General features: G+C 44.6%; 1 protein-coding gene across 2 annotated transcripts in view; it reads left to right on the top strand.

Moving 5' to 3' along the window:
- LOC132427278 (phosphoserine aminotransferase) overlaps nt 1-10,049 on the top strand; it is a 29,097-nt gene extending 19,048 nt beyond the window's left edge. For both annotated transcript variants that reach the window (XM_060014592.1, XM_060014591.1), the window contains 2 exons: nt 8,062-8,199; nt 8,878-10,049. In XM_060014592.1, coding sequence (XP_059870575.1) covers nt 8,062-8,199; nt 8,878-8,983 — 244 coding nt within the window. In that variant the 3' untranslated portion in view covers nt 8,984-10,049. The remainder of the gene's footprint in view (nt 1-8,061; nt 8,200-8,877) is intronic.
- Nucleotides 10,050-20,249: the final 10,200 nt, after the last annotated feature.

Genomic DNA, 20,249 nt, shown 5'->3' with positions numbered 1-20,249 from the left:
GGACAGGCCTAACTGCTGCTGTCCCCTCTGCCCTTAAATGCCTGCCTGCTCCTGTGAGTTCTTGGCGTGTGATGACACCCCAGCCACAAGCCCTCAGGGAGTCTGGCTTGGCTGAACGACTTGACCTTTGGGGTCCTCTTCCACATGCCATCTGGGGGAAGGGGTACACACTGTGCACTTCTGCCTGCTCTGTGGTTCTGTGGCTTGGCCCTTGGGAATCTTCCACTTTAGAGCCTGACGTGTGAGAGAGGAGGCCAGGGTACTCCACTAGCGCTGACTGGAGCCATTGTAACGTGCGTGATCAGCAGTAGACGGTCCAAGGAGTTCATGGCCAAGGGCTAAATAAGGAGCCTTGAGCTGGGGGCAGGGAGATACTGCTTTGGCTGGAGGCGAAGGGAGGGCTTTTACACGAGCTTGAGCCTTGGACAGGAGTAAGAATTAGGCAGAGAGGAAGGCGGAAGTACTTTTAGGAATTTTTAGGAAGGCAGGGAATGGCCTCTGCAAAGCACTGAGGGAAGAAAGTAGAGTGTTTGGAGAACAGAGAGTGGGCTACCTGAAGGGCACGGCTCGTGCTGGGATTGGAAAGAAAGTCTGGTCTGAAGACATGTTTAATTCACTAGCTCATTTATCCATTCGTCTATCTACCCATCCACCCACCCATCCATCTACCCATCCATCCACCCACCCATTCATCCGTCTACCCATCCATCCATCCATCTATCCGTCCGTCCGTCCGTCCATCCATCCATCCATCCAGTGGCGCCTGAACACTCCTCTGTGCTAGCCTTGTTCCAGGCTCTGGGGATACCCAGAAGAATAAGTCACCTTTCCTGGCTCCATAAGAGTGATCAGGATCTGAGTGTGAGTAAGAGCACGTGGCAGCTGTTGTGGAGGGGAGACCAATTTTCTATGGGCTTTTGGCTCCGTATGTTTCTCGGGAGATGTGAAGGCACAAAATGGGAGGACAGGAAGCATGGTGATGCCTCCAGAAGAAATCCAGGAAATTAAAAACAAAATAAAGCATAGGAGGAACACCAAGAATCCCCTGAATTCTCTCCCCGCAGTTGAGATCCTTTAACTGCAAGCACCCAACCTGGCGTTTCCCAGAAGGCAGCCTGTCGAAGCCAATGTGGCAGGCAGGTCATCTCCTGAGGAATCTCATCACCGTCCCATGCAAAACTCCTCATTCACTTATGAACAGTCTTGACCCCGAACTTGCATCCTCTTCCGAATAAGCCTCTTTCTGGGAACTTCTATTCACCCCCTGGGCCGCCTGCCCAGAAAAGGTCATCCGGCTCATGGTGTTCCTCTGGGACCTTGTTACCAGGGTCAGTAGCAGGCTTTGCTCCCTCTCTCCTCTATGTTAGCAGTTGGACGCTCACTAGTTGTCTCTGTGTGCACTTGGGTTTTCAGGAAGTTCTTTGCTATGGAAATGTGGCCCCGAAGAGGAGGTGAGCAGTTAAATGCGAATGCATGTGGATAAAGAGTATGTAATGTAGACGTTAAGAACATGGGCTCTTGCACTGGGTAATTTGTGTAAAGCACCAGAAACCGTATTTGGCACTTAGGGAGCATTCCTTAAGGGTTAGCTCTTAATAGTATTTGTGGTTATTATTGAAAGCACCTAGGATGTTCCTGACACATCGTGTTTAATGTGTATTAGATATTAATTTTAATATATAAAGCTGTTGAAGTGATCAAATCCATATCTACATCTGAGGTCACCTTTTCTCACTTTCATGTGGGGTCCAGACCTTAGGAAAGAGAGGGAAGCATGTGATGTGTCTAGTGACAACCCCAAGCTAAAATAAAGCAGGCAGAGCCCTTGGCGCTTTACAGCTATGAATACATTTTATTGTCATCACAACCCTGTGAACAGACAGTGTTTTACAGCAGCACAGACAGGTTAGGGTCAGGTGCAGCGGGGAAGTGGGATCAGGCAGGATAAGAACATGGGGAGAGTCAAGGGTGCTGGTTCCAGAGCCTTTACTAAGGAAACAACAAAAATCACAAATGATATTGACTTTTTATTTCAAAATGCAGGAATCAGTGGAAAAACTAGAAATGATCATGCTCACAATTGTGATCAGTTATGTCTAAATATATAAAAGTCAGTTACTTTCCCATACTTCAGAAATAACAATAAAAAACAAGGAAAGATCCCATTCGCAATAGTCACAAAAATTAGTAAATATCTAGAAGTCAGTTCAGTGTTCACCTGAAAAAGTTAGTGCAAAAGGATAGATGAAACATTTTAAACATACATGTTAACATTAATAAAATGTAATGTTAACATATGATCTATTAACGTATAAAGCCACTGGCAGAGGGAAAGACAGATCGGTGGAAAAGTCCAGAAACTGGTCCATGTTTACTTGAGAATTGCATTTTAAATTAGACAGTTTTAAAGTCTAACGTGACTTTTTGTCTAATTGACTGATTGAAGCATTGATAATTCATTTAAACAGAAATTAGATATTTGCATCACAGCATACACAAATTCTAGTCCATCGAAAAGATGCAAATGCAACTAAATGCAAGTAGCAAATATAAAATACAGGAGAGAATTTATGTGTAAGTGTAGGGAGTACAGAAGCCTTCCTAAATAAGCCATAAAACTCAGAAGCCATAAAGTAAAAGATATTTAATTACATGAAAATTTAAAACTTTTCTACAGTTCAAGACATAAACAAAACAAAATGACAGACACAAAGTTTGGTAGCGTATTAACATATAAAGGTTACTGTTGATATAGAGAAGAACCACAAATAAATGAAAAAGGATAACCAAATTTTAAAAAGGCAGGGGGTGGTTTCTAACTGTATGAGCAAACAACTCAGAAGAAACACAGCTGGTTAATAGATGAATGAAGAGGGACCAACTACTTTAGGAAATGCAGATTAAAACCATGGGATTTTCTTCCCCTCTGATCAGCAGAAATTCTAAAGACTGATAACATCTGGTGTAGGCAAGGGAACAAACACACTTTGGGTATGTTAAGTAAAAAAATGTGTTCAATTTTGGAGCGAGGTTTGCAGCGTCCATCAAAGTTCAAAACTCTGCTGCTCTTTGACCAAAGACTTTTACTTCTAGGCACCTGCCCTCTGCCAGTACTCTGCCTTGCCCAGAAGTGTGCACAAAATTGGGCACCCGCAAGTCCAATGCGGGATACTTACGTTAACGGGGAAAATCTAGAGACAACCCGGGTGTCCTTCAGGAGGGGTCTGGTGAAGGAAATTAAGATCCATCCGTGGTATGGAGTAACGTGTGCGTGGAGAGCGGGGAAGGTCTGTGAGCAAACTGGGAAGATGACCTGATACATCGTCAGGTCAAAAGGAAAAAGCAGGTGTAGAAAAGGACGTCTATTATCCCACTTAGAAACCCACAATGTTTGTATTTGTAAATACTATATATGTATATATGTACATGTGGAAACACACGTATATACATGTGTACACATTTGTGTATCTGATCCTGAAAATGTGCAGAAGACTGTTCATGGCAACCACCTCTGTGGAAGGGTAGATCTTCATATTTTTACTCTAGTTTTCCTAATCGTGTGCAAATTTAGAATTAATTTTTTATTTAGAAGTTAGGCAGTCAGGAGAGGCCTAGTGACTCTTTTGTGGGCTTGTCTCACCTCAGGATGCACTCTTCACGCCCTTCTTGTTTCTGGTTTGTCTTTTGGAACAGACACCGCTGAAATGAGCGTCTTGTCTTCGCTTGCCAACTGCCTGCGGTTTTCTTGCGCCCTCCTAACCCTCGCCACCTTTGTGAGATGCTGTTTCCCACTCAGGCGGTGCCTTTCCCCTCACACATGCCCCTCTGGTACCTTGGGCAGTCCCGGGGTTTCTCAGTGGGCATTCTAGAAGACTCATCCCAGAGATGCAGTGGGTTTTTCAGCCACGTGCATTTGGGGAAAACTCTGTTCCTGTATGAATTATCCTCTTGGGAGTTCACGATTCACCGGAGCTCTTGAGACGCTCTAGGAAGTTGAGTCAAGAAACCCGTGTAGCCCTGTTCGTGCAGGATTTTCTAAATTTCTAGGACTGACTGTGGCACCGCTTTTCCAGTCACAACCATCCTTATCAGCTTCCGTCATAGGCTCCCTGGGGAGCGCTGCTCACACTCTGGCCTGGAAGCTTTGCAGTCCCAGGATGACCCGCTGCTTCCACGCCCACCCGGCCCCCCACCCCCGTGCTAGCGCTCTGTCAGCCTGGCACCTTCTCCCTGCCCCCAACTCATTCAGGCCACAGGCCCTGCCCTCGCTCTGGGATTTAGTGATAACGCCTGGGAGCGGTGGACCAGCACAGCCCACGGCAGTGCTCGGCATGGCTCACAGGGTTTAAAACACACAATTTGAGCCCTTACTGGAACATGGGAAGATGATTTAAATCCAGATGTCTTATTTCATAATCCCCATGTCTCTGAAAGTGGGAGAAAGAGACTGGGGGGGCCATATGTTTCAAGCAAAAGGGAGACTGTTTCTCTGTGGAAGAACAGGCCCTCACAGTTAACAGGTAACGTAGGGAGTTTGTGCTGAGTCTGTCATGTTGGGCCTGTTATACTCATTTATATGACCGTTGGGTCCCTATTGGCATTTGAATTTGCTGCCCATGCTTGAAACTCCCCAGTGTCCCTGTCTTGGTCATCAGGCCTAATTCTGTTGACCTAGAAAGTTCTTTGTGGGAGCTTTCTAGCAGGGCTCTCCCGCAGTGTCCCCACCCTCCAGCCCCTATGTCGTAGTGCTTTTTCTAAAACACAGAACTCGTTGCGCAGACCTGATTGCTCCTTGTTGCTCCAGGATCCGATCGATCCAGTTCCCAGGAGAGTGTGTCTGCAGGGCCCTCCGCGGTCTGCAGTCCTGCCCCCAGCCAGGCACACAGCACCCCAGGTGCTGCAGAGAACTTGCTGGGGTCCCCCGTGCCTTGGCAGACACAGCTGTCTGCCAGATGCCCTTCCTTCATCTCCCCCTGTCCTGACCCCTCCCACCTCCCTTCCTCTGAAACCTTCAACCTTCCCTCGGGCAGAGTTACTTGCTCAGCCCTGTGCTTCCACAGCGCTTGTCCTGTGGAATTTGAATTCCCTCCACAGCCATCTTGCTAGGTTGGGAGCAGCTGATTCCCCTTCATCTTTTTCTTCCTTCCCTCAGCCCCACAGCGGGGACACTCTCGGGCACCGTGCAAATTTAATCTTCAATTTCTAGTTGTTATGACATAGTTGCTGTCATGATACCATCTACGTTCACAATAGGATGAGTAAATGTGTGCGGGACGACTGTAAATACAGACTCTTTGTAAATCCAGGTTCTTAATTCTTCCCCCTTTTTAATATTTTTTCCCCTTAAATCACATGTCCTTTTTGCTGCTCCAGCTCTATAATTGGACTCTCACCTGGGGAGCCTGAGGCAGCAGAATATCAAAGAGGGTAGACACTAAATTTTTAATTTAAATGTCAACCAGGATAACTACTACCTGTGCAAAGGGGGGCCCAGAATTCAGGTTCAAAGCCTATTACCAGATACTTGGTTTCCCTTCTTGTGTCTCTTCTGTCCATCGATGTGCACTTGACTCCTATTAACTTTAACAGGAATTATGTGTGTGCCCTGAGGGGCGAGCATAGCTTTTAATGGGGGCGTCCTCACACTGCTTTTATTTGCTGTTTAATTTTAATGAATCCCACCCTGTAGAAGGGGAAGAATGAAATAGGATGTGCTTGAGAAAATGGAGAGAGTTATTACATATCTTCCTTGTAATCCAGAGTAGCATGTCATCTGTTCTTCTGTTTGTCTCCTTTGGTTGTCAATGGAAGATAATTTTGGCTTGCTTACTTTCCAAATCAGAAACTGAAGTCAAATACTAACGTATCCTAGATGAAATTTGACTCATTCATTTTTGAGAGTCTGTGAGCCCTGTGTAAGGTGCTGAGAATAAAAAGACAAATTTATTGACTTCAATAGTTATTTACATAGCATTGAATGTGTTCCAGACACTGTTCTAAATTCTATCAGTTATCTACTTTTGCATCATAGAACACTTCAAGACAGTGACTGAAAACCACAGCCATTTCTTTTGCTCAGGATTCTTTTCAGTCAGCAGGTGGGGCTGGGCTCAGTGGGGTGGTTTCTTCTGCTGGTCTCATCTGAGATCACTTATTCAACCAAAGTCACCTGGTAATCCACCTAGAGTGTAAATGGCCCCCCTCATCTGTCTGGCAGCTGGTGCTGGCTGGCTGTGGGCTGGGCCTGTTATTTCCAGCAGGCTAGCTCGGGCTTGCTTACACGGCAGTGATGTTTTAAGAGGGCAGGTATAGAAGCCGCATGCCCCTTGAGGCCTCAGCTTGGAAGTTGCACAGCGTCACTCTTGTTACAGTCTCTTGGTCAAAGCAAGTCCACAAGGCCAGCCTAGATTCAAAACGTGTGGAGCACAAGACCCCACCTCTTGCTGGGAGGGCTGCAGAGAATTTGTGGCCATTTAGTCCTCACATCAGAGAGGCACAACAGAGAGATTTAGTAACTCGTTCAAGGTCGCACAGCTTGGGACAGTACAGTGTTTTAAGTGCTTTGAAAGCTGCTGCTCATTATTTTTAAATCTTACGGCCACTATTCGGACCAACTTATTTTTTTTCTCTGCAGCCTTGTAGAAAAAGGGTCATTCACATTGCTGTGTGGCTGCCATGGGTTGGAAGCTTCATATATGTTGTATCACTGAACTGTCATAACTAGTATGAAATGGAGATATTATTATCATTCCCAATATTCAGATGAGGAAACTGAGGCTCTTGGAAATTAAGTATGAGTCGTATAAGAGAATGTTAACTCACTGTTCCATATGCAAGAGTGATCTCCCTAAGTAAATTATAAATGTCCTGGCGCAGATCTTTTTTTAATCTCTTGTTTGCACCTGGAAAATGGTTTTAAAAAATTTTCTGCTGACAATTAAAACAGGATTAGATAGCAGCTGTGCTTTAGGGCATCCAGTTCACATTTATTACATTTACTTCATAGCCTACTTTCACCCTAACTAGTGGCAATAGAATTGCAAGTTGATGGGAACAATCTTACTCTAATCACCTGTACATTTCAGTATACTCCATTATGATGTTTAAATATATAACATACTATTAAAAGAACATTAAAGGGAACATAGAATTATCCCACATTCTCACATCCTGAACACAAATATTTTCTATTTCTCTATGCTTCCTTAGAATCTTTATGTCCACATTTATACTCTAATTAGAGTACCCATGACATCTAAAATTTTTGACTTATTAGATCACAAACCACTTCCATTTTGCAGCCTAATCTTTATATTTATCTTTTTATGTGGCATCTTAATATTTAGTTATAAAGAAATGTTATAATTTATTTTATTTCTATGGTGGCCGTAGGTCGTTTCTAACTTTACCTGTTGTAATTAATTACAGAATATATGGTGTTCTGGATGGGCTTTAGTTCAGGTATTTTGTTTAATTCTATCTCTAAATATGTACTCTCATATTTTTTGAAAACATATGTTCTGAATTTGATTCCCAGCTCCTGTCAAGAACCATGTAAATGTGTGTTGTGTGTGTGTGTTGTGTGTTTTGTGTGTGTGTGTGGTGTTTGTGTGTGTCTGTCCGTGTGTGTGTGTGCGCACGCCAACAGTTTTACTCTGGGAAGTTGACTTAAGGAAATAGTTCAAACATACAAAAAATGTCCAAGTAATCCAATGTTATGATGTTTCTTCACATGTTAGCATAACTTTATTTTTTGTAACTAATGCTTTACTTTTTTTTTCTTTTTGCTTTTCTGTAACCAAATAACTGACATAGAGTTCATGTGGGGTATAAGTTTTCGATCTAAATCAATTTTCCCTATACAGCACTACAATTATCCCTCTCTGTTTATTAAATAATATTCACTTTCCTGGAATTATGTGATCCTTATTTTACTGAATGCTTAAATATAATATATAAATGGGTTTATTTGGATTTAATAAAAATTTTTTTTTCTGTTGCCTTGTTAATGGCAGTTGCACATTGCAGAAAAAGAGCTGGAACAAAAAACATGTTTTTCAGATGTCCAGTGGAGCCCCAGAATAGAAGCAGGATGAATATTCCATTCCGCATTGGCAACACCAAAGGAGATGATGCTTTAGAAAAAAGATTTCTCGACAAAGCTCTTGAACTCAATATGATCTCCCTGAAAGGGCATAGGTGAGTACTTGTCCCATCCAGAAGCTGGTCAGAGAATTGGTTTAGTTTTCAGACGCAGAAGGAGACACATCTAGGAGCCTACCCATCCTGGAGAAGCAGTTATTGTAACTAGTTGGGAAAGACCATTTGTTACGGGGGTTCTCCTGCTGCTTACAGACCCCTTAGCGCGATCCCACGGCCGAGAGCATGGCGGCGGGGGCCACATCTTCTAGGAGCTTTGGTCAAAATTACCTTTGAAAATCTCTGCTCTGACAGCACAAAGAGTGCCATCCCAGCTCTGGTGCAGCTGGCACAGCCTGTTCAGTGTACGAACAGACACTGTTGCTCCCCTGAGCATCAGAGAGAGTAGTTAATTCTGTGAGCTCCATGGAAGATGTGTGTTCTCACGCATGAGAATAGCTGCCTGCTCCCTGCCCCCTGCACGGCAGGCTCATCAAAGAGTTGAGCTAACCTAGGTTCCATGTGAGCGTGACGGTTCTCCACTGCGTTGGAAAGGAATTTTTTAATGACTGAGATGTGTGAAGCTCCTGGCCACCCGCGGGGGCTTTCAGGTGGGAGGTTGGACACGATAGTCTCAGGTGCCGTGACTCTCTCAGGTGCTGATGACGGGAAGGAGGGTTGTCTTGATGCTCAACCAGATGCTCCTGTTCTTAACAGCTGCATCTGTGGTTCTTCTAGGTCCGTGGGAGGCATTCGGGCCTCTCTGTATAATGCTGTCACCATCGAAGATGTCCAGAAGCTGGCAGCCTTCATGAAGAATTTTTTGGAGATGCACCAGCTATGAGCACATCCTAACCAATATACACTCTGCCCTTGAACAATGTACAAAATTGAAAGTCACTTGGGCATGGCTAAAAAAACGAAAGAAACACAGTATTTTTCTCGAATGAACATGCTTCCGATAGATTTTCTTCTTTTTTCAGAGAACAGCAAAACATCCACAGCTGTCCCAAGCTGTTGAAACTTAACCTTAATTCTGACCTGAACTGGAAGCTTTTAAAAAATCTTCTCTTGCTTTTCTACCAAATTCTAACTACTGTTGTCTTTGCTGCTACTTTTTCTGCCTAGATCTCATATTCAAAGCTGTCTATGAGTTTAATTATATGCAAACTGCAGGTTATTATTTTTAGAGACACACAAACACACAGCACGGAGGGTGGGTGGAGCCCTCTCGGTGCTGAATTTTGATCCTTTGCAAGATGACAGCAGTGGGGTCTTCTGAATTCTGCAGCTATTAATTCAGGTCACCACCGACCGTGTTGTGATGTTCCAGACTGAGAGGCAAACCGGAGATCGTTCTTCATACCGTTATTCTCATAAAGAGATAAAAGTGGCATACTATATGTTTCTATAGCAAGGTCTGTTTTTAATACCAAATAGTTTATATCTCTATGCATTTATATCTCTGTGCCTTTATATTTCTAATAATACGTTTCTTGTTGATGTATGTTGAGACTTTGAGAAGCTGTTGGGATCCTTGACCTTGTGCATTAGAGTGTTACGTTCTCAACAGCTGTGTGCCTCCCCTTCCCCCTCCCCTCTCCCTTTTTAAGCTGCTTCACAAGATTTGGAAGCTCCCTGATTCACTTTTACTTTCCTTTCAGTGGGTAGAAGAACGGTTGGTTGGTTGGTTGGTTGGTTCTTTGTTTTTCAGTTGTGCTGTTAAACTAAACATCTCTGTTAAACTCCCTTACTGTTTGTTCACGTGACTGTTCTCTTTCTGGTGTTTGACCAGTGATGCCATGAGTTCGGGAAGATCTTTGCTGAAGAGTCTTTTCCCCTCTTGTTTATCCATTGTCAGTGTTTTATGTTGACCGTGCGAAGGACATTAAAGTCCTAAAACATCTAAACCTTTGTCAATGAATTTCTTTACATGCTTTTTAGACAGATTGTTCTTTTAAAAACTTTATGTTGGGAAAACTTGAGTCTAAAAATAGCATCTGTGAAGGGTATTTTCTTCAAAAAGGTGTAAGACTCGAGTCCTGTACATCCACGTCTTTAATGATTCAGCACACTGGTACCTTTCCGTTGGCTTTTGGAATGGACAGTATCAACAAACCACGTTACAACACAGCTCACGGTATAAAGTTCTATGAACTTTGTCCCCTTTAGGCTGGGAACATGCCGCTAGGACAGTTCTGAGCTATCTTCGTGTTTCGTTGGATGTGTAATGAGGACTATCCTGATCTTTCGTCCCAGCTCTGCACCAATTAGTTGGGTTAGTTGGGTTTCCTGCTTAGGGCTAAACCTTACCAATCTTGGTTCTCTCATCTGTGAAAAGGAGGATTGAAATAACTCCCCCACTTATCTCAGGGATGTTTGAAGAGCTTAAAACGAGGGCTCAATGCAGGATGTGACTGATAACCACAGTACATTTTTAAATGGCAAAAGCCGGCCAGTGCTTGGACGCCATCCAAGTGTTCACATATAATAGTTCTCAGAGTCTATTTTCCCTCCTTCCTCATCCATTCATGTGATGGTGACAAGTCCCTGTGTTTTGTACCGGCCCCAGATCTCTTGAATCTCCACTTATTTCCATTCCCATTGCCACAGCCAGCTCTGTCAGCCCTCAGCGGATCATTTCAGCAGCCTCATCTGCCCCCACCTGCCCCTACCAGCACAGCCCGTTGGACCATCACTTCCCCTTCATGCTCCTCCTTGGTTCATAAAAAAGCCCAGGCTTCTGAGCCCAGCGGTCACAGCTTTGTGGTATCTGGTCTGGCTGCTTCTTTCTTGTGTTTCTGGTTCTTGGAATGTGGCGAGCGTATATGCCCATGCTACGTCGGGTAAGCCTGGAGTTCCTGCCCCCGCTCAGCAAGACTGACGTTCCTTCAAGACACCTGCCAACCTCCTGACCTTGTTTGTGTCTCCTGCTTTGGAAGGATGCGCTTTTCCTTTGTTCTTATAAGCGTGACCCTTTTATCCCGTCACAGCACCTCCATTCTGTGTTTTCCTGTGCCGAGGGTGTCTGCTTACATGCCTTCCCCATCAGAGCAAGGAACAAGCCCTGTTTCTCCACCTCCGTCACCTGGCATCCTGCCTTGCCCTTAGGAGGAGCTCAACGACTGTCCGTTTAATGAATGGAAAGACAGAGCTTCCTGAATTTCGCAAACAGCCTGCAGTAAAGGCAGAGGTACAATCTCACATACGAGGATGTTTTAACTTTTCAAAAGCTTACTATGTAATTTCATTTTTTACTAAAATGTAGAATCTTGGATGGCTCCCAGACTCTTCTTTATATTTGTGTGAAAGTGTTTGGAAAACGGTGAGCAGCTGCGTTCATACCAGGACAAAGGGTAGTCGCTGCTGTCTGGAGCTCAGGTCGCTGGAAGATACTCACTGAGCGAAAACCTTGACCTTTGAATGTCTCGAGTGAGTGAACGGACGCCAGTCTGCTGACCACGTGGAGAGAGGTGGAAGGGGAGATAAGGATGCAGGCCCCGGGTCAACAGGCTGCGGGAGCCACAACTGGCCAGTCTTTAAGATTAAAAGCAAAGTGGACGGACAGGTGTCTTTCAGGCCTTGGGACATCTGTGTAAGGCTTGGTGGCCTCATCTTCCTTTAGATCTTCCAAAGTGTCCTTCTCCCAAACTGATTCTGACTATTTTTCTCTTTCAAGATTTGACAACGCATAATCATGTTAATACCACCTAAGTGAGAAAAAACAGATTTGTTCCCACGTTGCTTATGTTTACCTCCACACACTGCTTCATCCCCAGCACTGCGGCTCTGTTCTTTGCCTGCACAAGAAACAAAATTGGAATTGTTCTGTTCCGTGCTAGTCTGTGTTGATCTAAGTATCTAATGCTGTCTCGTCACAACTTAGCAGATGCTGGAAGGTTTGGCAAGCCCTCAGGTGAACTATGTGATGTAACAGATATTCCCTTTTTTCCCCTTTAGAGCTTAAGGAGCCACTAAGACCCCGTAAAATGGACAAGACCCATTGATAGATGTCCAGCTCTGCCGGAGGCCCTTGCAGGTCTGGCCTTGTATCACTGTGTGATTAATGTTTGTTGTATTGTGTTCTTTGGAAGGAAAATAAAATGAAGAAGAATTTTCTCACACTTGATCAGAATGAACATAATTAAAAAGCGAAATGCTACCCCGTCTGCAAAGAAATCAATCACTTTAATTGGAAAGAAGATTCCTTGCCTCTGTTTGTAATTGGGCTCTTGGTAAGTTAGAATCGGAATCCATGACAGTTTGTGATAAATGGTCTCCTTTGGGGCTAAAGAAGGTAAGAAGTTCTAATTGCCCCTGGATTATTCCAGAGTGGGTGGAAAAGCTTGATCAAAGAGATACTGGGAGAGAGCTAGAAAAGCTAGCAGTGAGCAAAGATTTATTGAATTTCTTTCTAAGAAGCTAAAGAATAAAATAGTTCATTTGTTGTGACAAAAACAAGAGCCTCTGGTATTTGAAATCCCAGAGCAAATTGGATTTTCTAAGAAAATAGGGAACTGGGCATATTAGAAAAAGTTTACTTACACAGAGGTTCTATAGTTAGGTTATAGAAATTGGCTTTGCTTACTCGTTAGCACACGAGAAAATTGACAGCCTTGCGCCTCACTTGGGGAAAAGTATGGAATTCATACTTTGAGTGTTTAAATGTATAAGTAATTGGCACTGAGTTTAAGGAAGTCCAAAATGTTTTATTCAAATGAAAGCGTAATTTAAGTTAGTAGACATGTACTCAGGGTCCTAGTGAATGAATCTACTGACCCAATCCCTGTTGGTATCCTAGCCTTTGTCTCTCTTCAGCTTGCCTAACAATACCTGAAGAATAAGGCGGATTTTAGGTTGATGTATTTATTTTGAATTGTGTGTGTTTATTTTACGTATCTATATAGAGGTAGTTATATAGTTATAGATATAATTTCAAACTTAAAGAAAAGTTGCAAGATTAGTACAAAGAACTCTTGTATATGCTTTACCTAGATTCACCAATTATTAATATTTAGCTTTATTTGCTTTGGCATTCACTGTCTCTCCATATATACATGTTTTTTTCTCCTGAACCCCTTAATGGTAAGGAGACATTGTGCCCTTTCCCCTAGAAATAGTGATTACTTCCTAAGTGAAACAACATTTTCTTACCAAACCACAGCACAGTGGTCTAAGTCAGAAATTTAACATTGATACTGATCTACCGTCCATATTCAAATTTTGCCACTTATTCCAGTAACAATGGCTAATTTTTTCAGGCCAGGAACCAGTCTACCATCATGCATCGCACTTAGTTCTCATGTCACTTTGGTCTAAATATGAAATAATTCTCTAGCCTCTTTGTTCTTCATATTATTGAGAGTTTGTGACGAGTATAGGCTGGTTGTGGTGTAGAATGATCCTCGGTCTGGGTTTGTCCTCTGTTTCCTCATGGTTGTTTCATGTTCTGTGCTTTGGATGGGGCTCCACAGAGGTGACGGTGTGTCTCTCTGTGCATTCTTACAGGAGCCCCCTCATGGTCATCTGTCTCATTAGCATCTTGGTTAAGGTGGTGCCCACGAACTTTCTCCACTGTCAAGTTTTTATTTGTTCCTTTGTAGTTAATAAGTAATTTATGGAGAGATATTTTGAGACTCAGAGTATTCTGTTCTTCATCAAACTTTTGAATTACATACTGGTTCATAGAACCAGTAATTCAGGTGGATTTATTTGATGGAGAAGGTGAAGTGATTCTTAATGCTTATTTTCCACTAGTAGTTTTACAAGCCACTCTTCTCTCTCCCAAAGGAAAAAGAATCCTAAAATATAAGCAGGCGTGTGCAGAACAGTTCATTGAGAAGTCAAAAGGCAACCGTTGGAGGATATATATTCCAGGAGCCCTGAGAGTAACAAACATATTTTGAGAATGTGAGCAGTATGGGCAAGTGTGCTTTTTGGTGAACCAGGGAAGGAGGAAAAGAATCCCCTGATCAGGATATAGGGACCAACTTGTAGACTTTTCCTTCCCTGTCTAGTCTAGTTTGTTTATTTCTCAATAGTTTTAGAAGTACAACCCTTTGGCCACACAGACCTTTAATCTAATAACCAGATCATGAACCACAGAGCCTGATTATGCTTTGAAAGATGTGCTATATATAACAACCTAAAGTTAAAATTGCTTCTAATGACTCTAGCCTAGCAGAATAGCCCCCAAGAGAAATGTAAAATCTTGGCTTCCATCTAGCCAGGTGAAAAGCCATAGGCATCCCGAGAAATGAAACTTGAAGTTGAAACGTAAGAAATGAAGTTGAAATGTAAGAAATGTTACAGGTCATTCTGGGGGAAAAAAAATAATGATCTTATCCAGCAGAGTAAAAAGCGGCTAGAGGCTGAATCATTCTTTCCTGTTCCCTTCCCCCAGTTTAAAACCATAGTTTCTTTAGGTTGAAAGTCCAGAGGTTGAAGCAGAAATCTTTAGGAGTTCTTAGGAAATGACAGGTGAGCAGGTTAATAACCTCAGGTAGCAACTATTCTGCTGTAAAACACACCGGGGAAAACACTCCTGAATTTCTGATGCATTTAAATCGAGGGCAGTCTAACGTATTTTCTGAAGAACTGTGTTCAAATTGAGGCTCCAGCTGATGTTACCCATTCACCTCCCCCATTAAGCCATCCCCAGTTCTCCCAATGGCATATTGTTCAAGATATGGTGTCCTCCATGAGCAAGGTTCTTGTGGATACAGGGGCAAGATATATCAATTAGGATTTCGTTAGTCACAATACATAGAAAACTTGGTCCGAACTGGCTAAAGCAAAAAAAAAAAAAAAAAAAAAAAAAAGAATTATTGGTTGACGTAACTGAAAAGTCCAAAGATGAGGGCCAGCCCAAGTCTAGTTTACTCCAGAGTCCCGTGGTGCGTATTCTTTGGAACCACCTTTCTGGGACTCTGCGTCTTTGTCCTCCTTCGTGTCACGCTTCATGATAACCACATTGGTGACATTGCCTCTTCAGAACAGGTCCGTAGCTCTGCTTTCCCCGCCAGTGTCCAGGCTCACTCTGCTTGGGCTGCCTTAGGTCAGTTTCTCATTCCTTTGCCAATGAGTAGGACCCAGAAGAAGGGACATGTTAACTGGCTGGAATACAATAGGACCCATCCTTGGAGCTGGGTAGGTGGCCAGTCCCACCTAAACCATATAGAAGCCTGTGCAGTTTGCCAAATAAGTTCTGCTTTTTGTTGCCCTTATGGAGCTTACAGCTTAGTCAGGGAGGCAGGCAAACAAATAAGCAAATGGATACAAGATATGAAGTAAAAGAACAGAGCTGTGAGACTAAGTGTCAGAGGGAAACAGTCCAGACGGAGAAGTGGGAAGTGACATTTGAGTTGAGATCTGAATGGTCGAGCAGGAGTCAATCAAGAAAAGACGTTAGGGAGAGACAAAAGCCACGTGAGCATCTGGGGAGACATTTATCACTTTACTTTCTCTTAAGAGAGTTGGTGTGTGATGCTCAAAATATTGAACAACTAGTGTGGTACCCTAGAGAGGCCAAAGTTACTAGTGGCCAAAGGAGGATGACTACAGGAAAGCACCAGCTCGCCGTAGGTGGCCACAGATGAGTGGCCCACTGCTGGGGTCTGAGGCCCACAGGGCTAGGGATGGGGCAGAGACTGTTAACCAACTAGGATGGAAGTAGTAGATAAGTATGTAAATAACTGGTATGGCAGCAGAGGCGTGTACCTGCTGGATTTCAAGCCTGACTGTACCGTGTTCTTCTGGGCCTCTTTCCACTGTTTACTGACCAGCAAACCTTCCGTATGCGATATTCAATAAACATTGACTAAACATATAGATGACTATATTGATAGCATGGGAAAATTATCTACATTCATGCCTGATGGATATTGATAGAAGATTTCGCCCCAGAGCAAATTAGCAAATGCTTCCTTAGATTCCGCAGGGCATCTTAGACGTTGATTTTCAGCTAGAGGCTTCTGGGGTTTGAATCAGCATCTGCCTGAGGTTTGCAAGTTGAGGGGAATCTCAGCCTGGAGATACACATTGATTCCACTGTAGAGTGTTGGAAGCCCGCACGGAGAAATAAACTTATAGTTGTGTTTTGTTTGAACCATTTAATACTTACTAACTTAATGGGCACGTTAAAAAAAAATCATGAGATGAAGCCTTAACATCCTGATTCCTGTCTTTTCTTGAAGGGGGAGCAGATTTGGGCCTGCATTTCAGCATGGAGGTTTGTCTGCAGCCAGTAGAGGCTGCCTCTTTAGATGGTGTGCTCTAACTTGCCTTTCTTCCGCCTTTCTCACTGTTTTCATACTTGTTACGTACTGGCCCTTGGGTACCGGGTCTGAAAATAGCAAGATTTAAGCTCTCTATTAGGAAACCATCGCAAGGTAAGAAGAGTACGATGATCCTTGGCATCACCCTTCTGGCCTTTTCCACTGATTTAACCCCAGCAGCAGGAGCACAAACTTTCCAGCTGTGTGGAGGACTCAGAACTGAGCCAGAGCGATGCCCAAACCAGCTGAAGTTAGTCTGTTAGCTTTGTGCAGGCTGAAAGCTTTAAATAATCATTTCCAGTCATACCTTCTGGTCATTTCCCTTTAGTGTACAGTTTCCACCTCCAAGTTCTTCTCTTACACCCTGAGAGCCTGGCCCAGAACTAACCTAGGAGCCTCCACTTGGGTGAGTAATTGTCATTAGCCTCCTTTTAGTCTCTTAAGCATCTCCTGTTTAGGGCTGAAGTCTAGTTCTATACGATTTCAAGTAAAAACTCCCATCCACAAGTCACTGATCCATTCATCCAACTTTACCTATTTATTTAGCAAAATGGGGAATCATATTGACAAGATCATTATCCTTAAGCGATTCGGAGCCTAGAAGGGAAATTAAAATGTCAACATGCAGTTGTCATACTCTGGGACAAGTGCCTATCAGGTAGGGTTGCAGATAAAATACAGGACACCCGGTTAAACTTGTGTGGTTTATTTGTTAAATCTGATACCCCTACCACCGGGGAAAGTGTTGGGTGCAAGGGAACACAGGTGAGGAGGACCAGGGAAGTCTTCCTAGAAGCACTGCCATTGAGGCCAACACGAGAGGGGTTAAGTCAGAAGAGGTGCAGGATAGGGGAGGGCTCTGTGAAGACAGAGAATAGCACGTGTGAAGGCCCTGACTTGAGAGTCGCTCCAGGAAATTCAGGGGCCTGAGGTTCAGGATGTGGGAATGTGGAGGGTGGAGGAGTATGTCAGGGGAGGGGAGACTGGAGACGCGATGGAGTCCTGCCGTGGAATGTGGACGGGATCCCAAGCACAACGCACAACGGGCCAGCCATCGTAGGAGTTGAAGCGGCAGAGTGACGTAAGATACGCATTTGAGAAAAATCCTTCTGGCTGGAGTGTCGTGACTGATTCGAAGAGGGAGTCTGGAGACAGGAGAAGGCAGAGCGGTGCTTGCTGCAGTAACGATAGTGGGTGATGGCGGTGGCTGTGAGGAAGAGAGAGGAATGGATGAGCTACTTAGACGATGGGTGGGTAGATGTGGGAGATGAGGGAAGAGAAAGGTCGTGCATGAAGATGGTACACTCAGTGGGACAGGAGAGGTAGGGAGAAGTGGGCACTGCGCTGCCATTTGCCCGTTTGCTTCAGACCGGCTCCCTGCCTTTCCACTGCTCTGCTCCGTGTCACAGGGCTGATCCTGCAAACCCCATCGCCCAGATTTCCTGGCCAACTCTTTTCCAGGTAGGTTCAGCCAATGGAAAGCATTGGCCGGAGGTTGGAGGGCAGGGGGTTGGGAGAAGCCAACGTATTTTCCCCTCGCCCTCCGCTCTCTGTTGAGGCAGCTGCAGCGGGGCTGGTGGCCGCTTTGCTCTGAGTGGCTGCCCCACCAGGAAGCCACGCCCTCTGTGCCTCCAGCTCCTGCCTGGCAGCTGTGGCAACACCACTTCCTTCTTTGCCCCCCAGCCCGGCAGTGGGGTGGGTGTGGTTTCCTCTGCTGTGACTCTCTGGGATGTCTCACCATCCCATTTGGCCTTTTAGCTTTTTCATCACAATATGAAATTTGTCGTATTGAACCGTCTGTCACGGGCTGTTTTTCTGAGTGGACATTCGGTAATACGGACGTGATGGATTTGAGGTGCCTTCTGAGATTTAAATGGAGACGTTTAACAGGAAGTCGTATATAGATTGAAAGGTGCAGGGAGTGGTCTTAGATGGAGACAGACTTAGCTGGTAATTGAAAATCGGGGAGAGGATAAGGTCCTGCAGGGAGGTGGCATAGCAGATGAAGAGCAGAGAGCCTAATACAGAGCCCCGAGAAATACCCCTAGGAAGGTCAGCTCAGAAAGAGACTGGGAGGGTGCCGAGAGAGAGAAAACTGTCAGGAGAGTTGGGTGGCGCGGAAGCCAAGGAAAGAGATTTTCAAGACAGAGACGTAGTTTAAGATATAACTCGGCTTGGCGGTCACATAGATAAGGATTGAGTCGTCCCCTGGACTTGTCAATGGAGAAATCATCGGGGGCTTCAAGGAGATCAGTTTCATGAGAGTAGTGGGGCAGAAACCAGGTCGCAGTGTAGATGGGAGGGGAGCAATGGGGGGGCAAGTCAAGAAATTGATGGCAACGGGAAAGAAGGAAGGGGTGGATGAAGGACAGGAGAATAGAATGGAGGAGGGCATTTCCTTGTGACTCTTTAACCTGGCTGGGAGGGGCCAACAGAGAAGGAGAGCGTGAAGATGTAGGAAGAGAGGGTGGCATCCCGAGCCCAAGGAGGACTGGCCCCTGTCTTCAGCTCCCACCAGCTGGAGGTCCCCTTCCTCTAGCTTTCCACGTAGGCTGTGGAAGTTGCCCCTTGCCTCCTTGGATCAGCTGCCCTTGATTCGTTCGTCCTTTTCTTATTTCTCAGCACATCTGGGTCATACATTCTGTGAAGACAAACAAATCACTACTGATGGTTAATTTTCTTGAAAAATCCCCCAGGCAGGTACCATTTTGGAGAACCACATATTGTTTCTCAAAAAGCCAAAGTAGCCCATTCTTCCTCTGTCATCGGGAGAGATTGCTGTTTCTTGGAGAACCCGATGAAGAGGGTGACTCGCACTTAGGAATAATGTTGCTTGAAAAGTGCAAAAGGTGAGATAGTTTGGCTATGAGGGGCGTCTGAGGCCTGAGACTTCCTGAGAGTTGGCAGACTCACAGCTCCCATTTCCCTCTGACCCTGGGCTATGAGCTCATTAAATGATATAGTAAATAAGATCACTGACATGGTTTAAATGATAATTTTGTTCTCTCTTTTTCATTCAGAGCAAATTTAATGGAATTTGTATACAACACATGGATGAAATATCTATACGATGGGGCTTCACTATAGCCTCATGATTCCCCTTCCCTTTTCTACATCTGGCCCCTTTAGCTCTGCAGACTTGACCCCACACCGTCAATCCACCCAGTCGGTCCGCTGAGCGTCTCTTCCTCCTTCGCATCTGGTTGCTGTCGTCACCTTGTTCTCCACTGACGCCTCCTGCAGTAGCTGTTAGGTCCAGAGAGGTTGGTTCACTGTGAGCAAGTAACTGTCAACTCTATGGACAGGCGGAAGTGACTTGGCAGCCTGAATGAGCCCACCCTGAGTTAATTATACCAATGAAGGTATACCAATGAGGGTATACCAATAATTATAACAATGATAAAAAATAATGTCGTAGCTTGACAGAGTGGTTTATAAATTATAGCATATGCTTATGCTCTTAATTCTTCCTCACAACCCTGCTTATCATGGCTGGAATTGCTCCTACACCTGTGGGGTCAGCGGGGGGCTGGCTGTCAGCCGGGCTGGGGGCCTGACTGGGCCACATGCCTCTTATGCCCCAGCTAGTAACTGGGGCTTGTGCTCATGGGGGTAGCAGGGCTCCGAGAGGGAGAGTAGAAGCATCTTGGGACCTAGCTCTGAACTGGCACACCATCGTCTCTGCTGCCTTCTACTGGCCATGGCAAGTCACCTAAGTTCAAGGGTGGGGAAATCAACTCTGCCTCTTGATGGGAGAAGTTGGAATGTCACATTGAAAGAGCAAGGACCCAAGGAGTCAACCTGGAGCCCTTTTTGCAATTTGGGATGTGGCTT

Source organism: Delphinus delphis, chromosome 6 (assembly GCF_949987515.2).
Source record: "Delphinus delphis chromosome 6, mDelDel1.2, whole genome shotgun sequence".
In the NCBI taxonomy this organism is placed as follows: Eukaryota; Metazoa; Chordata; class Mammalia; order Artiodactyla; family Delphinidae; genus Delphinus; species Delphinus delphis.
Note: the sequence above shows the minus strand (reverse complement) of the source record. Positions and strands in the feature narration are given on the sequence as shown.